Below are 27,593 nucleotides of genomic sequence, written 5' to 3' on the forward strand. Positions count from 1 at the left end.
GTCAAGTTTGCTGACGACACGACAGTGGTCGGTCTGATCTCGGAAGGTGACGAGACAGCCTACAGAGAGGAGGTAAAGAGACTGACAACTTGGTGCAAGGACAACAGACTGCACCTTAACTCTGCTAAAACAAAGGAGATTGTCGTCGACTTCAGGAGGAACAAGACGCTGCCGCCCCCCCTCTGCATCGAAGGCGTGTGTGTGGAGAGGGTCCACACGTTCAAGTTCCTGGGAGTACAGATCTCCGATGACCTTTCTTGGACTCACAACACCACAGCAGTGGTAAAGAAGGTCCGCCAACGTCTGCACTTCCTGAGAGTCCTCAGGAAATTCAACCTGGACAGGAAGCTGCTGCTGGCCTTCTACCACTCGTCCATCGAGAGCCTGCTGACGTACTGTGTCTCCACCTGGTACAGCGGCTGCACTGAGGCGGACAGAGTGAGGCTCCAGAGGACAGTCAAAACAGCGCAAAGGATTATTGGCTGCCCTCTCCCCCCACTGTCGGACATCTACACCGCCCGGTGCCTCAGAAGGGCTCTCAACATCGTCAATGACAATACCCACCCAAACTCACACCTGTTCGACCTGTTGCCCTCTGGCAGGCGCTACAGATGCATCAAATCAAGGACCAATAGACTGAGAAACAGTTTCTTTCCGAGAGCCATCTCCATACTGAACTCTCACACACACACGAGACCACCCTAACCTCGCAAAACAGCATTGTGATGTGTTTCTATATGCCCTATTCAGTACTGAATTCCATTGCACTGTCTTCTTTATTTATCTAATTTATATATTTGTCTGTATTATTGTTGTATTGCACTGGAGAGGGGAGCCCTCTAATCTCGTTGCACACTTGAGTACAATGACAATAAAGGGATTTCTATTTCTATTTCTATTCTATTTATTAATTTTTATTAACTTAGTTTCTGGACTGAATTTTTTCAGATTTTGCTGTAGATTTGTGACTTTTTTTTGTTGATTATTTTAGGGTGCAAGTACACAATGTTTTGTGTTTGCCTTCTACCGTTTTGTTTTTTTTGCCTGAATCTTGCAATTTCTTTGTACATTTTTGTGAGGTTTTGTTTTAAATTAATTTTCATTTTTTGTCACTCCGTTTTTGTTATGGTTTTGTGGTGTTTGCCATCTTTTCATACTTGGATTCTTTTCAGTTCATGCAAGTTTTTACCCAAGTATGAACAGAAATTTTGTGTCATTTTTTTTGTCAGCATTTTGTGTGTGTGATTTGTAATTATTATACCAGCGTTTTCACATTTTTTACCAAACTCTTTTTATACTTTTTATCACCTTTGGAGGCAATACTGTTGTTTCAATTCCAATAAATCAGCTGACTCACCTTGGCCGTCATGAACATGAGGTTGTTGAGCACCATGGTGGTGGCCCGGGGCGAGCCCCATCCTTCCCCATGTAGCCAGCGCCGGCTGTTGACCATCATAATATCCCCATCCTGCGTGTCTTCATCTTCTTCGCTGCTGCTGGGGTCCTCTGGGCGCTGTGTGACGGGCTTAAAGTCCACCAGCTCCACATTGTTCATCCAGGGCAGGAGGTAGTGCAACATCACCTGGCGACCACCAGGGTGCGCCGTTTGGATACGTTGGCTCACCTCTGCATACAGTACATGTTGAAAGATGGTTGAGAACAAATCTTAATTCTCTTGAACAGTCTAAAAAGCGTGAACCGGTTCAGGGACCAGTACTTTGAGAACTGGACTGCATTTTTTCTTTCTTTAGCGGAGCGTATGTCAACCCCTCACAACTCATAAAGGCCATCCATGATCAACAATCAACACAACAGAGACAAGACGAGCACCCTGCTAAGAGCAATATTTGCAAGAGCTGGTGACCTGAGAAGATGGGCAGGGTGAGCTCCGGGTATGTCCTGGCCAGCTCCTCTGATAGCTGATAGTACGACACTGAATAGAGGTGCGGCAGAGGCGAGGGCGGCGTCAAGATGCCGTCCGTTCGCAGGATCTCCAATTTATGGGCATAACGGAAAAACTTCGGTTCCAGGATCTGTGCACATGAGAAAAAAACAAACATTTTAAAACATGTTCATTTGTCAGTGACAAGGTCCTATTATTTCATATTTTTATTGAAAAAAAAAAAAGAATAAATTGAACATTTTGATTTTAATAAATACAGCATTTTTCTATTTTTTTCTTCATTCTCTGACCTGTAACAGCTGCATGGCCGCCTCATAGATATCCCGGGAGGAGTCGGCGGCCTTGAACAGAATCAGGTTCAGCAGCACCACAGTGTCAAACTGATAATCCCTGAGAGCAATGCAATAGAATGTAAGAAACAAAGCAGAATAACAACAACAACAACAGAGCCAGTCTAAAGGGTGGGCTCGAGTCTGAAACCTGTTATGAAAGACGTTGGCGATGGCCCGGAAGCAGCCGGCGGCCACGCGGCGGGAGCCCGTGTAGCAGCGGTCCACAGCCCAGAACATCAGGTTGCTCTGGTCCGGGTTCAACTCCAGCAGCAGCATTACCGCTTCACAGCCCAACTGGTGAACCTGAAGGAGAGCATTAAGTGGTTTTTGCACAGAAAGGATGGAAGGCATAAACATGACTCAAAGAAAGCAATTTTTTGGTGAATTTATATGCGATGGGGGGTTTTGCTGAATTATTTATTTGAATATTGAAAACATTTGTTTATGTAACATGAGTTCATGATTGTGTCCATGCAAGATGCATGATGTTGGTGCTTTACGATCCTTTTCGAGCCAGTAACTATACCTCTGAACACCACTAGAGGGCACTATTTGCACACTATCAGTGACGTGACCTCAGCCTTCTGGGTTACGCCAAGCAAAACTCAGTCTCATTGACATAGCACCTATGTTATGCAGTTAGAATGTGTTATGTAACCACATTGCTCTTTAGACTATTCTATTCATTGACAGAGTGACTGCACAGAGGCATGTGATGAACAAAAAAGGAAGTAAGTTTAAAAAAAAAAAAAAAAATTAAAAAAGAAAACATTTTCTGCGCAATTTTGGGTTTGAAACTTCTGCTTCTGTGGTTTGAGTAGCATTTAGGACTTCCCACGTTTTGCATCTTATGTTGGTATGTGCGAAGGCCACTTTTAACAGAACAGGTTTGACAATTACTATTGTCGACCTTGACTGTTTTTCCAGCAGATTGAGATGAAAACAAATCGCTCTTCACATCTGCCACACAAACATTTAATTTTCAAGCCTTTGCTAACTTTGATGAGAACAGAGAGAAGATACTCAAATTTGGCTCAATCCTCATTTAACACAGAGGTTGACAGATTATTGACGCTGGAGGATTAAATCGCACCCACCTTCTTATCCTGGGAATCCAAGATGTTGTCCAGCCATTTGTAGAGGTAACCATCGGAGGAGAGGCCAACGTTGTCAGCAACAGGACCACAACACAGCACAGCAGACATGGCCTGGGAGGAGAAGACATAAAAATCATATAAAAATCCAACTTTTATTAATACACACACTTCAAACACTCATTGGAATATTTGTCCCATGAAACTGTATTCAGTTCAAACTATTCCAATTAGTTCTGAGCATTTCTCTGCTTCCAAGTGCACGAGGATGCTAAATTTCTGTTTTCTTTTCCGGCCAATCAGATTAAAGACATTGTCTGTTCCCATGTCAACTTAATATGTTCAGGGCCTACAGAATCTGTTTTGTTGACTGGTGTAAATTATATATTTGCAATGGGAACCAGTCAGATTTCAAATTCAACCTCACAGGTCGACAGCACCATTTTTCTGTCTTCATGTTAGTCAGAACAAAACTGTTCCACTAGAAAAACAAGCCTGTCTCCATGTGTACCTTTAATGCGCAGTACTGATGGCGGTTGATCTGCATGTACCGGTCGCTGTAGCGGTCCAGCGGCGTGAACATGATGCTGAAGGGACCGGCCCAGTGGCTAAACAGCATGAAGAGGCTGTGTCGTAGTGACTGCTGCGGGAAGATGCTCCGGCGCTGGTGCACTGTAAGCGACAAGTGAGGACATGCGTGTTTCAATTTAAACAGAAAACTAGAACCTAATAGTAAATATACAGTGCAAATGCATGATTCTAAAATGAGGATGAGGAATACCTGGAACATTCTGGATGATGTTTGCCACAAGCGCGCTGAAGTGACAACGGATGTCCTTCAGCGTATCCGAGTCCTTGTCGTTTTCCGCCTCCAGCAGTTGTCGGGTCAGGTCCACGTACTCTAGCAGCGTGCTATTCAGAGAGTGACTCTCGCCATCTAAGCCCCCACTAGCTCTGTGACAAAAGTGGAGAACAAATAACATGTTTACTTAGTGTGCTTCTCAGAATGGGGATGGGGGACAAAAGAATTGCAATAAATTATATGGTATAATATTTTTTTATTTAATACATGAATTAGGAATAATGCCATATTTTTTTCCCGGGAACAAATGGAGTACTATTTTGATAATACAGAATAAAAGAAAAATTGTTACAAGAATAAAGCGACATTTTGCACTTTTCACTTGTAAGAATATGACTCTACATACTGTCCAGTGGCGCACTGAAATTTGTTATCATAACGCCAAAAAAGGCTACTGTTTAAACTTTTATAGCATTTTGGCGCACAAGTCGGTTTAGTAGGGATTAGGATCCTTAGAGGAATGGCCTCCCCTGTAATGGTTCCCAGGACCCAAAAATGTTTGAGAACACCTAGTGTAGATGAGTGTGTTGTGCATCCCGTACATCTGACTGACGACGCCAGCGTCGGCCAGGAGCTCAAAAATCCGGACCAGCTGGACCCTGAGGATGTCGCGGCGCCGGCGTCGCTTCATGTTCTGCAAAGCAAAATAAACACCAAAAACATCACTGAGTTCGAGTCACTTAATATGGACACAACTCTGAAATAATTTTAGTGACTTGCTTGGTATTCATGACTCGAATTGATTTCGACCTAAATTACAAAAGTGGTACTCAACCGAACTTGATTATTTGACACAGTAACTAAAATCCAGGTCCAGAAAGTTATACCCCGACCACAGTTTGGCTTACAAACTTTGGCGGGGGGTTTCATTTTTGGGACTTGGATTTGCCCCCTCTGTAAACTTAAAGGTTAAGACTCGAGACACGCAACTCACTCCCACCTCTGACCCCAACTTACTTCAGGTCTTCTTTCCAGAGCTTCTTTTATGATGGGATTTAGCTCCTCTATCAACTCTCTGTTGGTGTAAAAGTTGCTCCATTAGCACGTGTGATACTCACAAGTATGTAAACGCCGGTTGTTGTGGAGGGATGCTTGTACCTGAACGCTACAGGGTTGGTCCTGCCAAGCCCCAGCACGAGAGACTCTGTGATGTCCATGTTCTCGGAGCGCATCATCGGCACAATGTGTTTGAACAGCGAGGAAGGGGAGGGAGTGCCCACCATCTAGGAAGAGAAAAAAAACGAATGCTTCAAAAAAGCTGTTTTTTCAAATTAGTTGACGCTTTGGACTGAAAAAATAAAGCTATTCCTCTCACTTAAACATTGTTTGTTTTCTACAAGATGGCATCACAACAAAAACCTTGCATTTGACATGACAGTGGTAGTTGGATTGTATCTGGACGGCAGCACTACACCCTGAGAGGAAGGGATACAACGAGTAGCAAATAGCACAGGACAGAACAAGACATGGCATCGTTGAACATGGTAGGACATGGCAGAAAATGTTACGATAGAACAAGGACAATACAACGCAGAGTAGGCCAGACTAGAATTGGACAGAACGGGATTGGACAGTAATGGGCAGGACAGCATAGGAGAGAGTGGGTCAGGACAGGATGACTCAGGGCATGACAGAACAGAATAGAACAGGTCATGAAATGGAATGAAGGGGCAAGACATGAATGGACAAAGCAAGGCAGAACCTGACACACACGGAGCAGGAGAGAACAGAACGGCACAGGGAGTGACAGGGAAGGACAGGACAACAAAGATCAGGTCTGGATATGATGGGACAGAACGGGGAAGTACATAGTTGGAAAGAGACCAGGACTGAACTGGATGAAAAAGGACAAGACAAAACATGGCACCGCAGTACAGGACAAAACAGGACAGGACAGGTCAAAAGCAGTTGGCCAAATCTGTGGTGGCATTAAAATCATCTAATTGGGGAATTCTCAAACTGGCGAGCCTCCTGACCTTGGAATCGTAGCTGTAGCCGCTGTCCGGCGTTGACGCCAGCGTCTCGGACGGGGAACAGCGGACGGAGCCCGAGGTGGACGAGGAGGAGCACGCGGGTGACGAAGACGAGGAGGCCGAGCTGCAGCACAGGATCAGGTAATTCCGCCAGAGGCTGACGTAGGAGTCGCTGCTGCTCAGGCTGTTGACTTTCTTGGCATTAATGGGGCTACTGCGGGTGGCCAAAACACAGGATAAGTCAAAGTGAAATCAGTCGAATCAATTGAGCCCACTTGATGTCACGTTGACCGTACTTGATGTCAACTTGAGGAGAGAGCAGCTGCAGGCGCGTGTAGGCGAACATCCAGGCGTAGTTGAGAGCGGTAGGGCAATGCTTGGGCAGGTTCTCCTGGCGCAGGTAGCTGGACAAGCTGATGACCCAGGGGTCCTGGCCCTGCGTGACGTGCGCAAACACCCAGATGTGCGACGGGCTCACCACATCAAACTGGTGGCTAATAGGAGACGAGCTCCACTCCGCCAGCGACTGGAGGTCGATTCCGCTGGGACAGTACAGCAAGTTGGTCTGGAATGAAGGTCAATGCAACAGCATCACATATAAAGTAACCAGACAGTTTTACAGGAATTATTGCCTTTCATTCATATATCAAGTAGTACTTGATATACTTGACTCTCCAAGTACCACCACAATGACCAACATTAAATAATATTAATCAAAAACGGGCACTTCTACACGTACAATTTACATGCACATTTTCTTTCTGCCCACAACATGGGAAAGTGTGAACGTTTACCTGATCGGCACCAGTGAGATGAATGAAGCTCTCCAACACAGATGCGCTCAGTCTATCCATGACATCTATTGCCAGTTCCTCATCACAACACTAAAGGAGTGGCGGAGAGAAAATGGTAAAAAAAAGGGGCTCTCAAACTGGGTTCCTTGGACACTCAGTGGTCCACTAGTTGTAGGTTGGGGGGCATAAAGTGGATATAAATGATGTTGAAATTTAAAATAGTGCATGCATACATGCATACCATTTGCCTAATAACATTTTATAGCAAATGTGTCTATTGTCTATCTTGTTCCTTGTTGTTGTTGTTAATTTTAAATTCGCAATATTATCTTGATTATGATGATGAAAATTATTGTCCTTATTACCTTGCTGATGCCCAGCGCAGTGTGTAGTGCGCGGACCTCCTTCAGGACGTTGACAGCCAGCCTGCGTGTGGCAGGGCGACAGCTGCAGAGCACCACCATGGCCAAACCTTCCACCACGTGCAGCACGCCCAGTGACGGGCGATCCACAGATTGAGAATGGCTGCTGGACAAACTCTGTGGAGACAAGCTTGTGTTGAAGGGCGACATATTAAGGAAAAATGACTTTTCAATTGCTTGCATACTAACACTTTGGTCTGAAATGGCTTTAAATAAAAAATAAGTGAATATATGCACGGGAAGTGTTTCAATAAAATGACATTTCCTCATTTACTTAATAAAAAAGTACATTTTACTTGTTTTTCCCTTTGTACTGTTTACAGTAAATCAACCAAATATTTAATAAAAAAAATTGAGGATCTGTGGCATGTTAAAAACCGTTTAAGAAAAGATTTTTTAACACAAAAGGTCAAGCAACGCATGTAGACAGTTAATATTGCAATACTTACAGGCTTATAAATTTGATCCTATACAAAGAACAAGAAATATTTGTGTGGCTTAATGCAGAATGAGGAGTCGGTATGAACAGTTTAGCCGTACGTTTATTATACTGCCCCCAGGTGGCCAATGCATGCACACCAGAAGGAGCAGCACAATCAATGTCTCTTGAATTGAAGCAAAAACTATTTTGTGTCTGTTTTAAAGTGTGTGAGGGTTGAAATTGGAAAAAAATGTTTTTTTTGTTTTTTTTAATGGTCACTACATCGTGGATTTTCACAGATAGCAGGTGAACATGGATAGAATCTCCGGTGATGAGCAAACAAGTGTGAATGTAGATACCTCATAAAAGTGACTGACCTGCACATCGTGACTCCTGTTGTTGCTCTGCGCAACCTGCCTCCACTGACTGATGAGCTGCAGGAGCATCTTGACCGAGTTGTCCAACAGCGTGGGGTGCACGTCCGTCACCTCGCGCATGATAAAGTAGACGAAGCCAGACAGTACGTCCTCGCGCCAATCCGGGAAGTCCACCATGAGGGCTTGGAGGGAGGTGAAGGCCAAGCCGCGGAGCTCCTCGTCCATGTGGATGGTCAGCCTGGAGGTGAGTGGAGAAGGTTGGCAGAAATTGGGGAAGAATGGATCTAAGGTGCTAGCAGTGAAACCATGTAGACATGCGGTTCAGTGTTGCGAATTTTCAGATGTTTTTTTTCCCCCTCAAACGTATCAAGAAAAACCGTTGCCTTGTCTAATACATAAATAGCAGCACGGTTAACACTGTTTATCAAATCAATATTCCCCATTTAAGTTCATTAAAATGAATCCAGTCCAGCCTGTCAAAAAAACAAAAAACAAAAAAAAACCACTTCAATATTTTTCATTACATGTTGTTAACAATGAAAAATAGCCGCTATTTGCCGTTGGATAGGGACCAAGCCAAACCGATCCAAAAAGTGCTTAGCATTAATTACCAATATTAATAGTTTAAACCATTAGTATAAAACAGCCCATGATTTCAAAACGTGCGAAGAACCTCATAGGTTACAAACATAATTTCAATGTAAAAAAAATCAAATGTTTTGTACATAATTTATATCTTCATTGCTGGAAGATCATGTGCACCTCAAATTGGCTCGCAACACAATGCGAATAAATTAAAAAACAACAAAAAAAAAACAACCGGCAGCTTTGGTGAGAAAAAAAAATCCTGAGTCACAGTATCACTGCACTCAATAGGAAGACTTACTTGGCAAGGAGCTCGATGAGATCTTGTCTGCTCATGCCGTCTGGTATCAGTCTGGGAATGGCAGCGACGCACGTGCGGAATAGATCGATCTTTGGTTTCCTTTCACCCCTGTCAACCAATTAAGCCACGGTGAAAATGAAACCGAAATACACACACAAGAGAGAGACACGCACATGGAGAACATACGTGATCATATCTTCCGGCTCCTTGTTGGACATTTGGACGCTGGTCATGCTCATGGAGCGTCCCACCTCCTTGTCCAGGTGTCTCAGGATGTTATCCAACGCCTTCCTCACTTGCGGGTAGTACAAGGACATCCCTGGAAGCGACAAATTATCATTTAGCGCTGATCTGCCATATTGTTGTTGTTTTTTTTTTTTTTTAATTAAAAAAAAAATCAGTGGTGAGTAGACTATAAACTATAAACACTTGTTAATGTCTTTGCCAATGAGTAAACCTAGCCTCTCCTGCCTCTAAATGTTTCATGGCTCAAGCGTACCGATGACCTTGGCCTCCTCATCAGTGAGCGTTGTGTTGAGGAAGATCTTTTTAACGCGCAGTGTGTTCCCAGAGGGCATGATGATGCTAGTGGTGGGCATGGGGGGCTCGCTGTCCTTCTGTTGCAAGCTGTTGGCAATCACCAGGAAGGCTCGCAGGCCGATATTCATCCTCTGGGAGGGAGGAGATGACAAAATAATGGACTAGCAATATATATTTTTTAAAAAATGAAAGAAAAGAGTTTATTGGTGATGCTTTACCTCCGGGTTAATGGTGAAGGTTTTGTGAAACTTGCCCACGCACAGGAGGTCATAGATGATCTCCTTCATGGCAAAGTCCAGTCTTTCCTAGCATCCGGAGACACAGGAGAAAATAAATTTGGGGTAAAGGGACTCCAAAAAAAAACATTTTTTAAAAATCCTGATTTAATTTATTTTTTCATTTCTAAGAGCTACCTGAGCAATGAATTGGATGATTCTGACAAATATGTTGAGGGGCGTGTCCCGTGGCACCACACTGCGGGAGCCTTTGGGGAAAAGTGCTGAAACGATGCTGAGTAGTCGACTGGGAGGAAGCAGAAAACCGAAAAAGCACATCAAGCACCTGCCTTTAACTTCAAGATACAGTGGTACCTGGCGTTATAAGTGAGTCAACTTCTGAGTTTGGCCGATTTGTTTTGTTTTAACTTGCGAGCTAAAAATTGAGACACTAGCGCTTGTATGGTGACAGTAAACACTTCCCAACAAACAGCAGCTTGGAAGCGACAATTCAAGAAGGACATGTTGTCAGCACTCAATGGCTTCTTTATCCTCTGCAAAGAGCAACTATAATGGCAGCTGAATGCACTTAGTTGCGGCCGTCTCCATGTATATCTGTATGTCTCTTCTCTACTGGCCCGTGGTGTCTAAGGCACACCCACCTGAAGGTGCAGCACAACGTCCATTGAGTGGAACAAAAAAAAAATGTAATTACTGGATATTTTTATTTTATTTATTATTATTTATTGTAAAAAAATATTCTAGAGCGTTATATTTCTTATTAAAATTCCACAGTTTGTTTTGATACATTGACAATATTTTTTTATATACATATTTATTTTTAATCGCAAAATGTTGTATTTTTAAAATGTAATAAGTTCAAATTAATTCTCACTAAAGTGAGTAGACCTTCTCTTGGGCATAAAGTTAAAAATATATATTTTTATATTTTTAAAATAACCCTAACCCTGATCACAATCAATGTTTATTAGAACAAGTAAGAGAACATAAATAGCCAAGCGCAGATGGGATGAGACATTATCAAGGCAGATTCATCAAACGATGATAAATCAGCAAAGGTAGTTCCAGTTTGTGCTCTAATTTGAAACTAATTCCAAAACAACTATCAGGACTGACCTCTGCGTGACAGTGTTGCTCTCACACTTGATCCTGATAATGTACACCCACAGCAGCCTGTACAGTGACTCCAGAGCCACTCGGGACATTTTGGGGTCTTTGTTCTGTGGGAGTAAAAACAGAGACGCATGTGAGCAACCAAATTTCAGTCCGCATTTAGGCTGGATTCAACCTGCAGGTGCAAGTGCCTAATTTTGATTTCATTTTGGTTTTCATTCAGAATCATATACTATTTCCATGTCTATTATACCTACTGAGCAGGTGTAGGTTAGTTTTTGTTGAATATGCTCCGACGTGTGTAATATTTGATTTACCTCTCAAAATGATTACTCAAGGATCGAAATGCATCCCCCCCCCCCCCCCCCCTTGAAGCAGTTTTGCTAATCAATGACCTAACTTGGGGAGAAAATTTAAAATCTTGAGGAGCATTTTTTTGTAGATCATTCCAGGGACCTGAAGCAACTGTTCTATTAAACAATAAGGGAAAAAACATACACACATCGGTTAGTGTTACACATGAACAAAAATCTAAAAAAAAAATATCATCCCAACGACAATGGAAAAAATGACAACTAGGCAACAGCTTTGTGATGGACCACATTATTTTACGTGCATGAATTTGGTTTTGGTCCCAAAATTATTACATACAACATTACAAATATTTGGCAAAATCAGACAACAATACAGCAACAACTGAGAAAAATATAACAACTTTAAGCTGATTTCAATATTTATAAATGACCTTGCTTAAAGCGACCCTTTCGCTGGAAGGGTGCTGCCAACTTACATGAGCGATATCTGGCTCAACTTCAACATAAAAAAATGAGGAAGCAACGGCATCAGCATCAGCGTCAAACATTTATGAATAACTAAACCCCAATAAAGGCTTGTCGGCAGGCGCCCGAGTAATGAGACTCGAAAGCTTGTAGACGGACGTAGGGCAACAGACCCGAGATTGGAACGTGCATGACTAAACTCATCATGGTGCTTTCATGCACGTATTTTCACTGGGCACTTTCATCCATGCAAGACAGAAGATTTTTTTTATTATCTTATTTTGCTTGGCCACTGGCAAACAGTAACGATTTAAAAAGATGTGAGAAATACAGAGGTTGAAAAAAATATTAGTATAGATAAAAAAAATTGGTTAACATAATTGTTAATTTTTTTATTATAGTTGTATTAATCTAACCAGATAATTGGCTACTAAATTTATCCTAACCCTTGAGAAATTAATAATAAAAAAAACTAATAATAATAAAGAGCTATCCTGTTGAACTAATCACGGAATAAAGAAATTATACATTTCGTTTTCAATGCAATAACCCTTAAACCGGCAGATATTTGAACACAAACGGTGGAGCAACACATACTGTACTGGTTCATATAATATATCCTCTTTGAAAAACGACTATTACTCCAGCTTACTCAGCGTTGTGACTGGCTCTTTTGTAAATCTGAATGTCTATTATACTGCCACCCTGAAGCGCAAAATGTGCACACCAGAAGGAGACCTACAATGTATTAATATGCACGGTTTAATCCTTTATATACCATTTAGTGAATGAACACAGCAATTCAAACTGAATATAAAACATGGCATATCCTGTAATACTGTTCTTCCATCATAACAAAAGTCAACAAACGAGAAACCAAAGAAGACTTTGCTCCAACGCTGATATACAATCTACCGTACAAATAATCATCATGCAAACCAGCTCGACACCAACAACTTTCCTCACACTTTCGATTTGGAAACTATGGGAAGTCCCCGCCCCAGTAAACAAAAGCCTTCACCGGGCAGGCAGAGAGGCGTGACGCGACGAGGACGCCCAACAACTCACCTGCAGCGTCTCAATCTGCTTTCGGATGCTGTTGTTAGACGGCATCTGGAGCGGGTGGACGTGAGGGGTGGGGGGAAAGAAAAATGACAGCAAGCAAAGAATGAAGGTTGGTGGGGAAAGTAAGCACAAAGACACATAAAAACATGCCAGTTATAAACAAAAAATGAGAAGAAAACAAAACCTCACATGCTAATACCAGACACACAAGAAATGAGCAATATTTAGCTAGGGGACATTTCAGGGTGAAACTAAAATGCACCATGACCTCCACAGGTGAATTCAAATGAGGGAGGCAATCAAACTTTTGAATGTCCAACTATTCAACACTTTTTTTCTAACTTGTTATTCTCTAACATGGAGCTAAACAGCAAAATTCACAAAAAGGCATGATTCTTGAAAATGTTGATCCAAAAGTGGGGCTGCAGCAATCAAAGAACATCTACCGATTATCCCATTTATTAATTGGATAAATATTTATGCAGCATTTTTAAAAACAATAATGTGAGATACAGGTTTTATTTTTGTTCACTTTGGATCACCACCCTCACATTCCACTGTAGTATCTGTGACTTAGTGTTTTAAAAAGGGGTGTCCTGGCCTGGTGAGTTATGTGGGTGTCAACAAATGAGGGCAGTAGAGTTGGCTAACTGGTTGTAAGAGCCTCAGTGCGAGTTGAGACAGAAATTGCAGAAAGTACTGAAACATTGAAAAGTTGGACATGCGCACTCAAGAAAATCAAACGTCAATTTACAGTTTGTAGCACATTTTAGGTTCATGCCGAAATGTCATCCAAAGGCAAATATCCCTAACTTTTTAGGAGTAGTGTACAATGCATTCGTAAGTATTCAGAGTGTTTGGTTTTGTTACAGCCTCATCCCAAAATGAAAAAGAATTTTTTAATTTTTGAAAATTTTGTAAAAATAAAATCTCATATAGATATGTCTTCACATCCAGTGCTCAATACTTTGCTGACGCACCTTTGACAGTTATTACAGCCTCAAGCTTTTCTTTACCCATTGCCACAAGCCTGGCACACTTTATCTTCAGGTAGTTCCGTCCAGGTTTTGGTCTGGTCATACCATACAGGACTGATTGGTGGCATGCCGCAGAAATGGTTGTGCTTCTGGAAGAGAGCCACTGCAGCGCTGACAGAGTTGATGATGTCCAACCAACTGGATTTACCATAGGTGGACTCCAATTAAGATGGAAGAACCTCTCAAGGATGATCAGGGTGAAATATGAGGCGCCTGAGCTCAATTTTGAGCTTCGTGTCAAAGGCTGTGAATACTTTGGTACAAGTGATTTATTTTTAATGCATTTGCAAACAATTAAAAAAAACGTTTCACATTGTCGTTTGAGGAACACATTTTTTTTCCATCTTGGAATGAGGCTGTAACATAACAAAATGCGGGAAAAAAAATCTGTCAATACTTTCCGGATGCACTGTATGTTACATAATTCTAAGAACTATTTAAAAAAAAAAAACTAATGTGATGATGATGTGCTGTGACCTGCAATTTAAGTCACATGAGCAGACAACAGAAGACAGAGAGGAGGTGATGGGAACACACACACAGGGAGCGGGAATTTCACGTACAGTGGGAGACCCCAAAAGTTGAATAATTGTGTTCAAATTCAAAGTTTGCTCAAGGGCCAATTGAATTTTTAAAATGGCGAGATGGGCCTGGTCATTTGTTGATTAGGTCAAAAATGGTCAAAAGGTGTATGTAAAATTATTTTATAAAGGTACAGTTAGTGATTAAAACAGTAAAAAGTCAATATGTAAAATAATTGACCTAGGAACATTTGGGCTGGCTAGCTGATTGAAAAGTTAAAATGTTACACTGCCTGCACATTTAGTTTTTTTATGACATTATTTGCCGTAATTTCATATGAGGATTATTATTTTTTAAATTACCTTGACCAACTTACAAGTTAACCAACATGATGAATTTTGGACTTTTAAGGTTCCACTGTATGTGGAAAAAATAAAATAAAATAAAAAAAGACAATGTGGTTGAAAGAAAAGGCAAACAAAACCAAGTCTACAAACTTTTCACCTACAAAGCGACAAGCTGTATTTTTGACACAATTTGAATCATCCAAGCGTTGCATTTTAATCCTGTGGCAAATTTAAAATTGGACAGAACCATCATAGCAAGCAAATACCAATTGCTTGACACTGATAAGGGAGTGGGAGGAGGCCGGTGGGAAGGCAATTACTACTCGGCCCATGTGTTATTTTACACAGAGCTGTTGAGTTTTTGACAAATGACCCCTTTGTTCTCCGTGAGATCCTTGTCTGGCGTTCCCAGCAGAAGCAAAATGCCTCCCTCCATCCTGGCATGCAAATACAATGGCCGGCCCAATGCTCTCATATGTTTGGCACGATGCTTAAGCATTGATGTATTGAGGGGGAAAAAACGGACAGTTTTCCCCGAACAAACTGACAATTTTGGTCTGTTTTGACGGGGCGGTCCTGTCTCATGCAAATGAGCCACTGCTCAGCCCGCCCACCTCCACTGTGAGGCCAATGCAGCGTTTGTTACCATGACTACACGGATAGCCCATAGTAGAAAAAAAAATTGGGGCCGTAAAAGACAGTAAAATATGATTTTAATTTGTGGCAGCAGCGCTTTATCACCAAGCCGCCATATTCCACTTCTCAATCAGCAAAGTGGATCAGTGCATGTGGTGCATGCGGAGTACACGTGGTCAAACACCAATACCCGCATTGACAACGTGACAGAAACCTGCCCTAATTGTCTCATATAACATGCTGATGGTGTTTTCTTGCTATTTTGTGTGGATGTCATTGTATCATATTTATGTGTATTGTTCTGCTGTTTTGGTTAGCAACATAGACCGGACATCAAAAAAGCGGTTTGTGTATGCATTTTTTTAACTCTCTGATGCCACAGGGTTAAAATAAAGCCTATTACGGGAAAATCATTCATGTAATGACAACAACAACAACAACCCTAAAAATGATCCTAAATCCTGAACCACAATCAGAATTAGCGTCCAGAGAGAATTATTGTTAATTCGGAGCTACCTACTAAAAATCACAATGACGGTACACACTCTACAAACAATCTCCACAAGGATCAAACAAGGTGAGAGTGGAAACAAGAGTCATTGAGTCGGATCATTCTGTTCGGTTTCAAGGTGATAAGGAAAGAGGAGACTCGATTTCATTGATTTCCGAGGAGGCATTCACAAACCGGAGTAAAAACAGCACTTGGAAATACCAAAATAACATTTTGAAGCAAAGTTACAGAATTTCATCACCGAGCTTGTCCACTGAGGTTACCTTAAGCGGGGTACACACATAACGATAATCAAGTCGAATTTGAGCTTTTTCCTTTAAAGTCAGGAAGACCTGTTTGTCGGATGAATCTAAATCCAGTGGTGTGGGGTGTGTGAAGAATGATAATTTCTCTTTATCCCAAATCTTCTTGGAAAATAGAGATAATATCGTGATTTGTTGGCCGTGCATGACAATACATTTTAAAAATTGGTTACGATGTTGAAAATCGTTAAGAGGTGTACCCCACATAAGCTTCCAGAAGCCACTTAAATTTAGAGAACTGGGCATTTTGTCCTTGGAGCATGGAATGATTCCTTTTTCCCTGCTCTGTGAACAAAGCCCGTCCTGTCAGCCAATGCAATCAAGTGCTATTCCTGTCCAGATATGCCGCTTGACAATGAGAGGGACACAACATTATGATCTTCAAGACGGAACCACATGGCACACCAGTCACAACCCGGCGGCTCCTAATTCAATCAGCAGCAACAAGTTACCCATCACAACAATGAAAGCAAAACAGTCACGCTGTTGGTTTCTATTACCAAAATACCAGCGCAGGATTACGTAACGCCAGTCATGAGGACTCAAAAGTGAATTAAGGCATTGTCGAGCGCAGTCCGCGGACTCCATACAGTCTTTGTGCGAGCTGTACGGATCGCAAACCTCGGGGGCGTTACCTTTAGATGCGAGAGGCAGTTCTGCAAGAAGATGTGCCAGTTGTTGAGGAAGAACTGTTTCTGGCTGACACACAGCAAGCAGGTCACCAAGGGATACAGAGCCTGGATGGGCAAAAAAACAGTATAAGCATCAGTAACCAACAAGTATGTTGGGTATGAAAGCCCGTTTCAGCAGTTATTCTAAATCCTTCAGAACATCCATCATTGGTTCCACGTACTAGTACATTCTTTGTCCTCATTAATGAGACAACTGACGGGCTACCTGCGTAAGGCACAGGTCTTACTAGTCGAGTTTTTCCTTGACTAGTGTCAGTTAAACCTTAATGACAAACAGCCGCACTAGTAACACCATTAGGCCCAACTAGTAGGCACGCATCAGGCACTAGTAGCCTCCTGGACCCTAGTAGTAGCACCAAAATGCCAGGAAAATGGCCTACAAGAGTGCAAAAAAAGATTTTGGGTGAGACACGGTCAACTAGATTTATTGTAGATGTGGGTTGTATTATATTTACATGTTCCTGTTTTGGTTAGCAACTAGACTGTAATGTCCGCAATTCGAAAAACAGCATCAATGAAAGGAGTTATTTTCCAGTTTAGAAACTTCAGGAAATGTGAGGTTAGATTTTATAAGTTGCATGCTTCAGTGTTCCTGTTTTGGTTAGCAACCGACCACTATTTTATCATTATCCTAATAATATAATTGCCTAAGTCATTCTTAAATTAACTGGGGCCTGAACCTCACGACATAAGAACTCTGTGATTATCCAATGTGGAGCATAAGAATGAATAAACCATAGACATTCTACCAAATACTTTTGACCCAAATATGGCGGCACACTGACCAAAGAATGCTTCTTTCTGGAGCTAAGGTCAAACGTGGTCTGGTACAGCTTCTCCACAAAGTTCTTCAGGCACGGCACGTTGACTTCATTTTTCACCGCCTGGAGGACAAAAAGTAACTTATTACCGGAAGACAGGCTCCAAATAACACAATTACACTAAGCCAGGCATTTGAGAGGAGAGAATCAAGCGAGCAAACTGGCTTTACTCACAGCCGCAACTGGGATGAGGATCTCCACAAAAAGGCCGGCCAGAGCGTGTTTTATGTCCTTGTCCTTGACTTCCAGGAAGTACTGGGCACACTCCTACAAAGACATGAGGTCACACTTGTGGACTTGAACATGCAGCATTCAGCTAATGAGAAGGCCCGACTTCCAACTTGGCTGTGTCAACGATCTTGGCGATATTACAATTTGGGCTTCATGTTCTTCGCATAGCTTTAAATAATAGCTCTCAAATCTAAGTGATGCATTACTTAAGATTAAATTGTTTAAGCAACTGATCGTATGCCAAATAATGGCATTTCATTTTTATTACGTATCGGTAATTTTATTTATGAATATAAGCTTCTTTGATGAATCTAGAATGTTTTTTTTTTTTTACTTAAACAAGTACTCACAAAAAATAAAATAAAATAACAAACGACATTATTTACAGTTGAACAAACTCCGATGGGGGAAATAGTTTTGACTTTGCGCTGTTTTGTAATTCGGGTGCAAAAAAAAAAGCTAGAAAAAAAGCAATGCATTTTGACACAACACGTAACAAAACCGAGACGGGATAAAATGAGGACATAAACCACTGTACGCTTCATTAAAGGCGCTTACGAGGCAACAACTAATGCTTTGCGAAGAGATGAATGGGAAAAGGAATCTTAGGAAGACATGCGCATGCTTCTTGGCAAAACCTTTGGGCAGTTATTCATCGGGTTTTATGAGGCGCTACCGGCTTTGAACGGAGCGGTAAAGCTGTAAAAAAAAAATAACGTCTGGTGTGATTTAGCAAACAATCTTATCAGCCGATTGTTATTATGACAAACGTTCACAGGCGTGTCCTGCGTGAGCAAAGCAGTTGGAACATTTACTCCACATCTTTGATATCTAGCGTAAGGTCCATGTACTCGTAGGTGCTAGTAGGATAGATTTGGCATGCTAGTAAAGATATTAAAACGCTTTCATGGGAAGTTTCATCGTGCAAGTAGGTTTCTATAAGTGGATAATTCACCTGCATGAACAAAAAGGACGCCTCGAAATCCTCCACAGGGTACATTTTGACCCGGAAGAACTTCATGCCCATGATGAGACTGATGATGCACTGCACGATGTAGGGACTCTGCTCTTTTTTCCGGAGCTCATCCAGCTCTGTGTTGAACTTTTTCGTCACTGCTAAAAACCTAGAAAGATACACACACGCCGCGACAGATGATTATAAGTTAGCACTAATTGGTTTTTAGAGCAGGTTTTGATTAGTTTAGCTTTAAATGCTGTGCTTATTTTATTTTTTTTACTAGTTTTAGTGTTAGCTTTAGTTTTGTTGTGCAATGGGGGACTTGCTAGATTAAAACATTCACAGTTACAAAGTTATGTGTAGCAAAAACATCAAATGTATTCAGTTATGAGAGATGAGCAACCAACCACAAATCAAATGTAAAGTAAGTGCAGTAAGTGCACATAGCAACGGGCAACATTCTAATTTAACACAATTTATTAGCTTTTCTGGTTTTCATCATGTATTTTCTTTCCTCCTCAATGTTTCTGTTTGTATTTATTTTGACTTTGTTGGTTGTTTCTATATGATTAATATGAGTCTATACCATATGTGTGACTCTTGCTGCTTGGAGACTTTGCAATTCCCTTCACAGTTTGAGTTAAGTGACCGTCTGTCCATGTACAGTCACGTTCAGTACAGTTTATAATTGCTAGCATCAACATTTTATAATTATAGTTTGATTTAATTATTGTAAGCACTTTCAGTTTCTATTCTCATTGCAATATTTATTTCAAATGGTGAAAATGTTTCTTTAATGCTGGTTTGTTTTTTTTTTAACTGTAATTCCCTTGCACTGGGAGTGACAAGCAAAACCATGTGTAGGGTAAAAAACAACTCACTTTGACTGCGTGAGAACTCCAATGACCTCTGCGTACAAGTCTGCGATGATGTGCACGTTGCCTGTATTGGGCCCACAGTATCTGCAATGAGATCAGAGCATAATCCAGTCACGTTTTTTTTTTATAACTACACCAAATCAAAAATCACACACGTTTTAGCTTTGTCAAAGACACCGTAACTTTTTGCTTCACTTAACCAATTCTTTATATCTTGAGTTAAGAGCAGAAATTGAAGTTACGAGTGCTAGCTACAGTAGCATAATGCACAATACTGCAGAGTGCTACTTTTCTTATTCATAATCACGTAACACAAGTTTTTGTAGGTGTTTCTGCAGCCTGGGAGTATTTAATTTCCATTCATTTAGTGGGGAAAGATTATTTGAGTTAGTGTGAGTGTTTTGAGTCACAAGCGTGGTCAGGGAACAGATCAAACTCAACTTTATTCATAACGCCCTTTAAAAAAAACAATCACAGCTGAAACTGTGTGGTGTATGTGAATAAATAATAAAAACAATACATAAACAACGTAAGACATTTAAAAAGCTCAATTAAAAACAAAGATACGAAGGGCAGAGCCACATGCTGTGTTCAAAGCGAAGTCAATGAATGTGGTTGTGTTTACTTACCCCTCTTTGTGTTTAAAGTGCTTAAATGCCAGGTTTAGAACTTCGTGTACTAAAGCGTCCGGCACTGGATGAAGAGGAATCTGTGACAAACATGAACAAATTACTCTTATTAATCAGCAGTGATACATTTTTTTCAGTTTTTTATTTGTTTTGTTTTTTTCACATTGCGACATTTCATTTCCTTCAGGAGCAGAGCCAAGGGCAAGTTGGAGCTGGTCTCCCGGGGGTACGGCTTTGGGAATGTTGCTTAAAAATTTGGATGTCTCCTTTGGCCACGCACCAAGGCTGGAAATGGTGGAAGTGTTGATTTACGAGGCACCCCCTGTGGGTAAAGGCCTCAATGACAACAGTAACGCACATTCCTCAAAACAATTAAGCTTTTAAAATGGAAGAAAAACTTTCCTTACTGTGCGCTATTCATAGATGAAAGTCATAAGGAGGGATAATGCACATGCACCAAAGTGATTCAGTCAAGGAAGTTATTTTTTTGGGACACTCCCTGCTTTAGCGTCGTCATGTCAGGCACCAGTGGGGGGAAGTAACTAATACTTTGTTACTGTACTCAAGTAGATTACACCAAATGGGATATGTCAACGACACGATTATCATACTGCGGCACTAAATGAGTGTGGAGGGTCTGAAATTTCACGGTTGTTTGTGGTTCGAGCAAATTTCCTCCTCGCCTCCAGTCTGCTCTCCTCACAAAAAGTAGTTGAATTAGCATTAGCAGTAGCCACAGTTTCGCTGACTCTAGTCAGGTGATCATCACCGGATATTTTTTTTTTTTTAAACAATATTCATTTCAATAAGTATGGTAGCAACATGAGCTCATGTGGCTGGAGTTGGAAGGGGAATGTCGATGTTCTGACGTTTTAAACTTACAGTGGGTCACGTCTTAAGAGGAACAAGATTTTCGGTTTCAATACTGTATCATTACAAGCTTAGTCAGCGTGCCATATTTGGTATACGTAGCCATTAAAGGCAGTGAATGAGTTTTAATTCAGTACAGAGTGCAAGTACTTTTTCAAACACTGCCCGGCACATGCAAAACAATGGAAAATGGAAAGCAGCATGCAAAGCGGCAACAACAGCTCACCCGTTTGAGAACTTCCACTGACACCAGGCAAAACATGAAATCTATGGCTAAATCCCTCCTCTCCAGAAGGTAGTCTTTATCTCGGTGCTGCTCATCTCTGCAAAAACAAAAAAACAAAACAAAAGTCATGGGAGGGAAAAGAAAAATTGATAAACTTCAGCGATCCATCTCACCCTTTGGACTTTGTGCTGGAACGCGGCCTGTACTCGTATGACTCGTCTTCGGTGCCGCTCTGCCGCCGGTACCAGTCGAACAGCGTACGCAGCAGGGAGGGCAAACAGTGTTCGGCTATGGAGCTCATAGAGCTTATTAACTGGGAATAAAAAAAATGAAAAAAACATCACCACCCACAAATACAGCGACAACAACCTCGTACAATGCCTCCAGAAGTATTCACAGTATTTCATCCGCTTGCTGCCACCAAAATATATTTGGCAAATAGATGCAGAAGACAGTCTCGTCTAGCTTCTCTGTGAAATTCAGGTTTGTTAACGACCGGAATAACTAGGGCGTGATCGATATGGATATTTTTAAGATGATGCCAATTCCGATATTTGGCAAAAGAAAATTCAAATCACCAATCAATTGCCTGATTAATTAATTTAATAAATAATAAAATTAATTCTTTTTTTTTTTTAAAGTCCCTTCATGCTTAAAACAATACAGATAATTACAAGCACGAAGCGCGACTGTTTTCCAGTACTATGTACTTCGGTATTTTTACTTTACAACTAATCTGGAAAAATTGGCCGAATTTTAGCAGATTTTTTTCGAGACTGTTTTAATTTGATTATCTTTGTCCGATGTTGTAATGTGTTACTGTTCCTATTAAAGGCATGTGAGAGACACTGTGAGTGTTTTCATTCCTTTACAAAGCACTGGACTATTTTAGACTTTTCATTTGCAAAAACATTCCTCTCATTTCCACATAATGCATTAAAAACTGCGAATTTCTTAATCTGAAGCAATCTCCTAAAGTAATTTCCCCTTGAATTACATTCACCTTTTAAAATGATTTTCAAATCTGTCCCAGACGGGAGAAACTATACACGCAAAAACCTCCCAGGTGAATAAAAATGAAATGCTTATCGTGTATTCTGTGACAACAAGCACGCGACACAGTGAAAGATTTTGGACGTGGCAGGCGTCGGTCAGCGGGCATGCAGGGCGTCGACCGTGGACCACAGCCAGAGGAGTTACGCAAGCGGCACGCCCACCGCTGCCCCTCGTGGCGCCAGGCAGCCACACACACACAGCCACAAACATCAGCACCCGGAGACAGACAGAGATACACATACACGCACACACACGAAAAGACACAAAAAAAAAAATAAAAATCACAAAGACACGCGGACACAAACAGACACAGCGCCACACACACGCATGCAGACCAGCGGCGAGTGGCAGATTTAGCGGCGAGGATGACACAGCGCTTCGTTGCGGGCTGACTTTCCCTCGCCGTATATTCTCCTCATCGGCCTCGTGTTGTTGTGAACAAAGCTCTGCAGCGGGTCCCATTGTACACATGATGGGCCGCTGAATGGCCCATTGATTGGCCGCAACTGGGGGGGGATTCAAATACTGCGCACAAGTGCAGTATGGAACTTGGCAGCGAGGGGATAGGAGGGAGGGAGGGCCACATTTCACACTGCCGCACTGACCTGGTCAAACTGTGCATCCTCCCCTCTCTGGAGGGACCGGGAAAGAGGTTTCTCCTGTGGGAGGAAAAGATTCAAAGTAGGATAGTCACCATGTGGTTACAGGCCAAACGATCTTTATTTTTAAACATCAATTTAACCAAGCATTTTCCTCGTATTTATTGCAACACTTGAAAATTATTTTACACTTGCATGCAATCTGCAAATGAGTTTCATTACATCTTCGTCATTCATCATAAAAGTTAGTCGTTATTTCTTTGTACTATAAACCAGTGGTTGACTTTTTTTTTTTTTTTTTTTTAAACGAGCACGACCGTTAACAGTAGGACTGAGTTTTGTAATATTTGTTGCATTTATTGTCTAGATTTATAACAAATAAAACATAAACTAAATCAAATTACATATCCATTACACATAAATATTACAATTTATTAAACTGGTGAATCAATCATTTATATAAATACATTCAAATATTCGTATTTATTTACTGCAATATCTGTATCTAAATACCAAAACATTAATAAGATAAACAATTTTACTTTTTACAATTTTCTATTTCTATTATTAAATTACTAATTAGCTAATCACAATTAAATTTTATTAGATGTGATTTTCTTTTTAAAATTAACTACCGGAATTAATAATTAACAGTCCCGAGTCTAAGCCACTTGATTTTGAGTTCCGTTAAATACCTCTGCAAAGAAATCACAAAGAAAATCACATCCAAGTTGTATAAATTCTAGTCCCTCTCTTTTTTAGTTTATTTTTTTAAATGAAAGGTAGCCCAAGCTATCTTTTCATATAAAAAAAATTAAGAAAATAAATAACTACATACATAGTACATTTATCAATTTCGTATACATCTAATAATAAAATTAATCCTAATTTGATTTCAAAATTGAGAATACATCAATCTTTTATCAAAATGAACTATTTTACATCTTTCAGCGCTCATACCGAATTGTGCAGCGCAGGACAATCAGTGCAGCATGTTAAGCATTAATCCACACACATAAAGCTAACGAGCATCCGCTAACGCTTCCCGCTCACGTCTCGGCCGTTTACGAGGTCGTTAAAAAGGCCACTCACCAGCGGTTCGGCCATCACCATCTCGATCTTCTTCTCGGCCAGTACGGCGAACTCGGCGAACAGGCTCTTGATGACAAACTCCCCCGGCTTGAGCTCGGGGTCAATGGTGATGATGGACATGGCTGCGAGGTTGTGTTTTTCCCACGGGAGGGGAGTCACAGAGGCAGGGGCACGTCTTCTACTCACGCTGTTGCTGCTGACCGGCGCGGAAGCTGAGGATCAAAAGGCAAAGGTCAGGGGTCAGGCAGAGATGGAGTTAAGAAAAATGAAGATAAAAATAAATTAGGGAAAGACGTAAACCTATAAATTGTGAGGAGCCGATTGGTGTTTCGAACACAGTTACGCAACTGCAATATGACCATCGCAAGAACAGCAATAGCGGCAATTTACTATTCAATAGGCTTGAGGAAAACGGCGCTAACCCCCATGAAACGCATTGTCACGCAGCCAGCTCACAGTCATAACTTTGAATGGTGCATGTGAGAATTATGTGAGGGCTGTGGCACAATTTGTAGTCTGGGCCCACAATGGCTGTGAGTGTAGCCAAGTGTGTGGCCAACGGCGACAACAAGTATGCCTTTACCTCACCTTCCCCTCACAGGAAGAGTCTGCTTTTCGCTTTCAGCTTTCTTTGTCAAAGAAGATGAGTTGTTTTTTTAACAAGCGTTTGAAGCATGACATTTATTTTTTTTGTCATTTTTCCCCACTTTGCATCTGTCACTGGAATATTTTTGCTAGTTTTTTTGTCAGCATTTCATCATATTTTTGGTTTTTGGTTGCCAGCCAATCACAGGCCATACATCGAAAAAACGACAACCATTCACACTCACAGTCACACCTCGGATCAGTAATAAATAAAAATTTTCAATTATTTAGTAGAACACAGTCGCGGATAGAAAAACTCAATAATGTAAACAAATTGTTACATCACATTTAGCATGCGCAGAAAGACGTTTTGGGAAATAAACAGCTCCCAAAGGATTTCCTCGGTACATTTTCCATAATATGGCCCCGCTAATTTTTCTTGGGATTTTCTTTGAATGTTGAGCACATTGTGACGCACTGTCGTGTGTGGCGGTCATGTTGTCGTGCAGCACAGAGAGCCCTTCAAACCATCCTCGTCTTTGTTTGCTGTACTACGATGATGTCACGCAGTCGGCCTCTCGCTTAATAACCAATCAACACTTTGGGCATCCTCATCGTCTTTCTCCCGCCTCAGGCGAGCTGGACCGTCACACACAAGCGCGCCAATGCTCACTTGTCAACAACAACAAAGAAGAAAATCAACAAAAGCGTGGCAATAGCCCCCTCCCCTCACAAGTTGTTGTTTGTGACATGCCAGTCATTTGTGGAATTCCAAATGTCCATTCTTTTGTGAGTTGACCTCCAATGTACGGGGGAAAAAAAGATGCCATTTTGTGGCCGCGTTTTCACTAAATACTCAGTTTTGCTTCAGTTAGAACAACTTCTGGATCTAAATAGTCATCCAGATTGGCACTCCAAACTTTCAGGGGAAAAATATTCAGGGTATCGCACCAGAAAAATTAACTAAATTAAAAATATAACGGATCAGGTTATTAATATTAACACTGCTATCGGAAAAATAACTCAAACTATTTGCTTAGCTAGAAAAAAGTAGTTATATTAATAGACAACCTGTCGATTTTGTACTAGCCTAAAGAGAAGACAAACTGCCCATTCTGCACTGCCCTGAAAATAAAAGATTAACGTGGCACTTACCTAAAAAACAAGGTATTGATGTCATGTTTTCCAAAAAAGACGACAACTATTATTTGTTAAAAATTATTATTTATTAAAACTGAAATCGCAATTAACTGGAAAAAAAAATGTTGCAAAACTGTTGATGTTGCACTATTCTTGAGACAAAATGCTTATGTTGCATTTTCCTAAGAAGAGAAAACATTGACGTTTCCTAAAATGAATAAAAAAACAAACAACTTAATTTAATTTTAATATAAATATTCTTTAATCTCATTAAATAATTTAAAAATGTATTTATTCTGAACAATAAAATAAAACATTGGTGAAATTAATTTGCATTCCACAATTTTGTGTGTTAATTTTAATATTAATTATTAATAAAACTTTCAAAATCTTAATAGAATACAATTATTTTATTTATCTAAATTACAAAATTTATTCATTTATTTTTAAACCTCATCTACGAATGACGATCATCTGAATGGTGCAAGTTAAAACTTAAGACACTTTTCACCCAACTGGGTTTACACTTCATAAACTCATATCGGAGGATCCAAAACATGTTGGACACAAAAAACAAACCAACTTGCAAGCTGGATGATATTTTTATTTTTACTTTTACCTTTTTAAATAACACCTTGTTGCTCGAGGCATACAATGTGCACGAGAGCTGCTTTTCACTTAGGAAACGCGATTACACAACTATAGTGACTCCACCTTGTCACAGAAAAATTGAAAAGAAAAAAAAAAAAAAAAACTCCCGGCGGCCTGCTCACTTCCACTGTCAGGACAACCAGCAACAACAGCACAATCACACATACGGCTGGAATGCAGAGCTGAGAGTCCCCCCCCCCTTTTTTTTAACCAGACAAAAGACCTGCTGCTAATGTTTATGTGGCATGGCACTGCCAAATGTGTTATTATGTCCCAACACGCTCTAGCTATGACGAGTTACAACTAAAACAAAGATAATCCAGGATTTCTTTTTCTGGTTGTTGATTGATGAGCTATTAGCAAACACGCCAACACCGGCACGTAGCAGTACTTTTAACTAGAAATGAATTTCCCCCAAAAAACTTTTCCGTGGGGAGAGGATATCAGAGCGAGCATAAAAGGAAGGTGCAGTGTTTGGCTTTTTGATTTGATGATGGCCTCGTTTGTTTTGAGAGGCCCAAACAAGGAACTGGCAACCAGAGTAGGGAGGGTGTAGCAGTTGTGCAGCATGAAAGAGGGGTGAGTGGAGAATGGCCTCCTTGTTGCACTATTGATTGCAATGCAGTTTTGTTTGGGAGTCATATATAATTGCTAAAAAGATGGACGAATGGAGAATTTAGCTTCGTTCAAAATGCCATTAAAGGAGAAGTCAAAAACGTTCCGAACAATAATCGGTTAATTGTGGCCCCACAAGTCTGAACACGATATTCGGATTAATATTGTGTTTGTGGAATATGAATTAAGCAGCAAAATCCACCCGTTTTTAGTCATCTCTGGGTGCGGCCATTTTGCCGCTTACTGCCGACTGAAAATGACCACGTTGTCTTAACTTCTCAGCTTGTGAACGTCACATAACTCAGACGACGGCAGTAATGTCTCCACGTTTCATCCCATAATGCGAACACAACAAGTGCCGTCCAATCGGTGTTGCGACTTTTGACCTTAGGGGCAAC

General features: G+C 40.9%; 1 protein-coding gene across 8 annotated transcripts in view; it reads right to left on the minus strand.

Annotated features, from left to right (window-relative positions):
- fryl (furry homolog, like) overlaps nt 1–27,593 on the minus strand; it is a 72,948-nt gene that overhangs the window by 24,259 nt on the left and 21,096 nt on the right. For 6 of the 8 annotated variants that reach the window (XR_015846401.1, XM_088314194.1, XM_088314190.1 and 3 more), the window contains 32 exons: nt 24,205–24,416; nt 23,119–23,172; nt 21,631–21,770; nt 21,458–21,554; nt 20,362–20,441; nt 19,736–19,816; nt 18,852–19,020; nt 17,840–17,932; nt 17,630–17,728; nt 16,788–16,889; nt 12,801–12,845; nt 10,957–11,060; nt 10,018–10,126; nt 9,823–9,909; nt 9,564–9,735; nt 9,251–9,383; nt 9,065–9,172; nt 8,179–8,416; nt 7,324–7,497; nt 6,959–7,048; nt 6,461–6,729; nt 6,168–6,378; nt 5,290–5,414; nt 5,149–5,206; nt 4,734–4,825; nt 4,111–4,283; nt 3,841–4,001; nt 3,333–3,443; nt 2,384–2,538; nt 2,194–2,293; nt 1,865–2,033; nt 1,358–1,626 (listed from right to left, as the gene is read on the minus strand). Coding sequence is in view for 7 of the 8 variants with exons in the window: in XM_088314190.1 (XP_088170316.1) it covers nt 1,358–1,626; nt 1,865–2,033; nt 2,194–2,293; nt 2,384–2,538; nt 3,333–3,443; nt 3,841–4,001; nt 4,111–4,283; nt 4,734–4,825; nt 5,149–5,206; nt 5,290–5,414; nt 6,168–6,378; nt 6,461–6,729; nt 6,959–7,048; nt 7,324–7,497; nt 8,179–8,416; nt 9,065–9,172; nt 9,251–9,383; nt 9,564–9,735; nt 9,823–9,909; nt 10,018–10,126; nt 10,957–11,060; nt 12,801–12,845; nt 16,788–16,889; nt 17,630–17,728; nt 17,840–17,932; nt 18,852–19,020; nt 19,736–19,816; nt 20,362–20,441; nt 21,458–21,554; nt 21,631–21,770; nt 23,119–23,172; nt 24,205–24,416 (4,280 nt within the window). In the remaining variant the exon portion in view is untranslated. The remainder of the gene's footprint in view (nt 1–1,357; nt 1,627–1,864; nt 2,034–2,193; nt 2,294–2,383; nt 2,539–3,332; nt 3,444–3,840; nt 4,002–4,110; nt 4,284–4,733; nt 4,826–5,148; nt 5,207–5,289; nt 5,415–6,167; nt 6,379–6,460; nt 6,730–6,958; nt 7,049–7,323; nt 7,498–8,178; nt 8,417–9,064; nt 9,173–9,250; nt 9,384–9,563; nt 9,736–9,822; nt 9,910–10,017; nt 10,127–10,956; nt 11,061–12,800; nt 12,846–16,787; nt 16,890–17,629; nt 17,729–17,839; nt 17,933–18,851; nt 19,021–19,735; nt 19,817–20,361; nt 20,442–21,457; nt 21,555–21,630; nt 21,771–23,118; nt 23,173–24,204; nt 24,417–27,593) is intronic. The other 2 variants (XM_088314195.1, XM_088314191.1) reach the window with 1 other exon arrangement.

The sequence above is a fragment of the Idiotropiscis lumnitzeri genome, chromosome 13 (genome assembly GCF_059441095.1).
Source record: "Idiotropiscis lumnitzeri isolate Australia: NSW breed Sydney's pygmy pipehorse chromosome 13, RoL_Ilum_1.0, whole genome shotgun sequence".
In the NCBI taxonomy this organism is placed as follows: Eukaryota; Metazoa; Chordata; class Actinopteri; order Syngnathiformes; family Syngnathidae; genus Idiotropiscis; species Idiotropiscis lumnitzeri.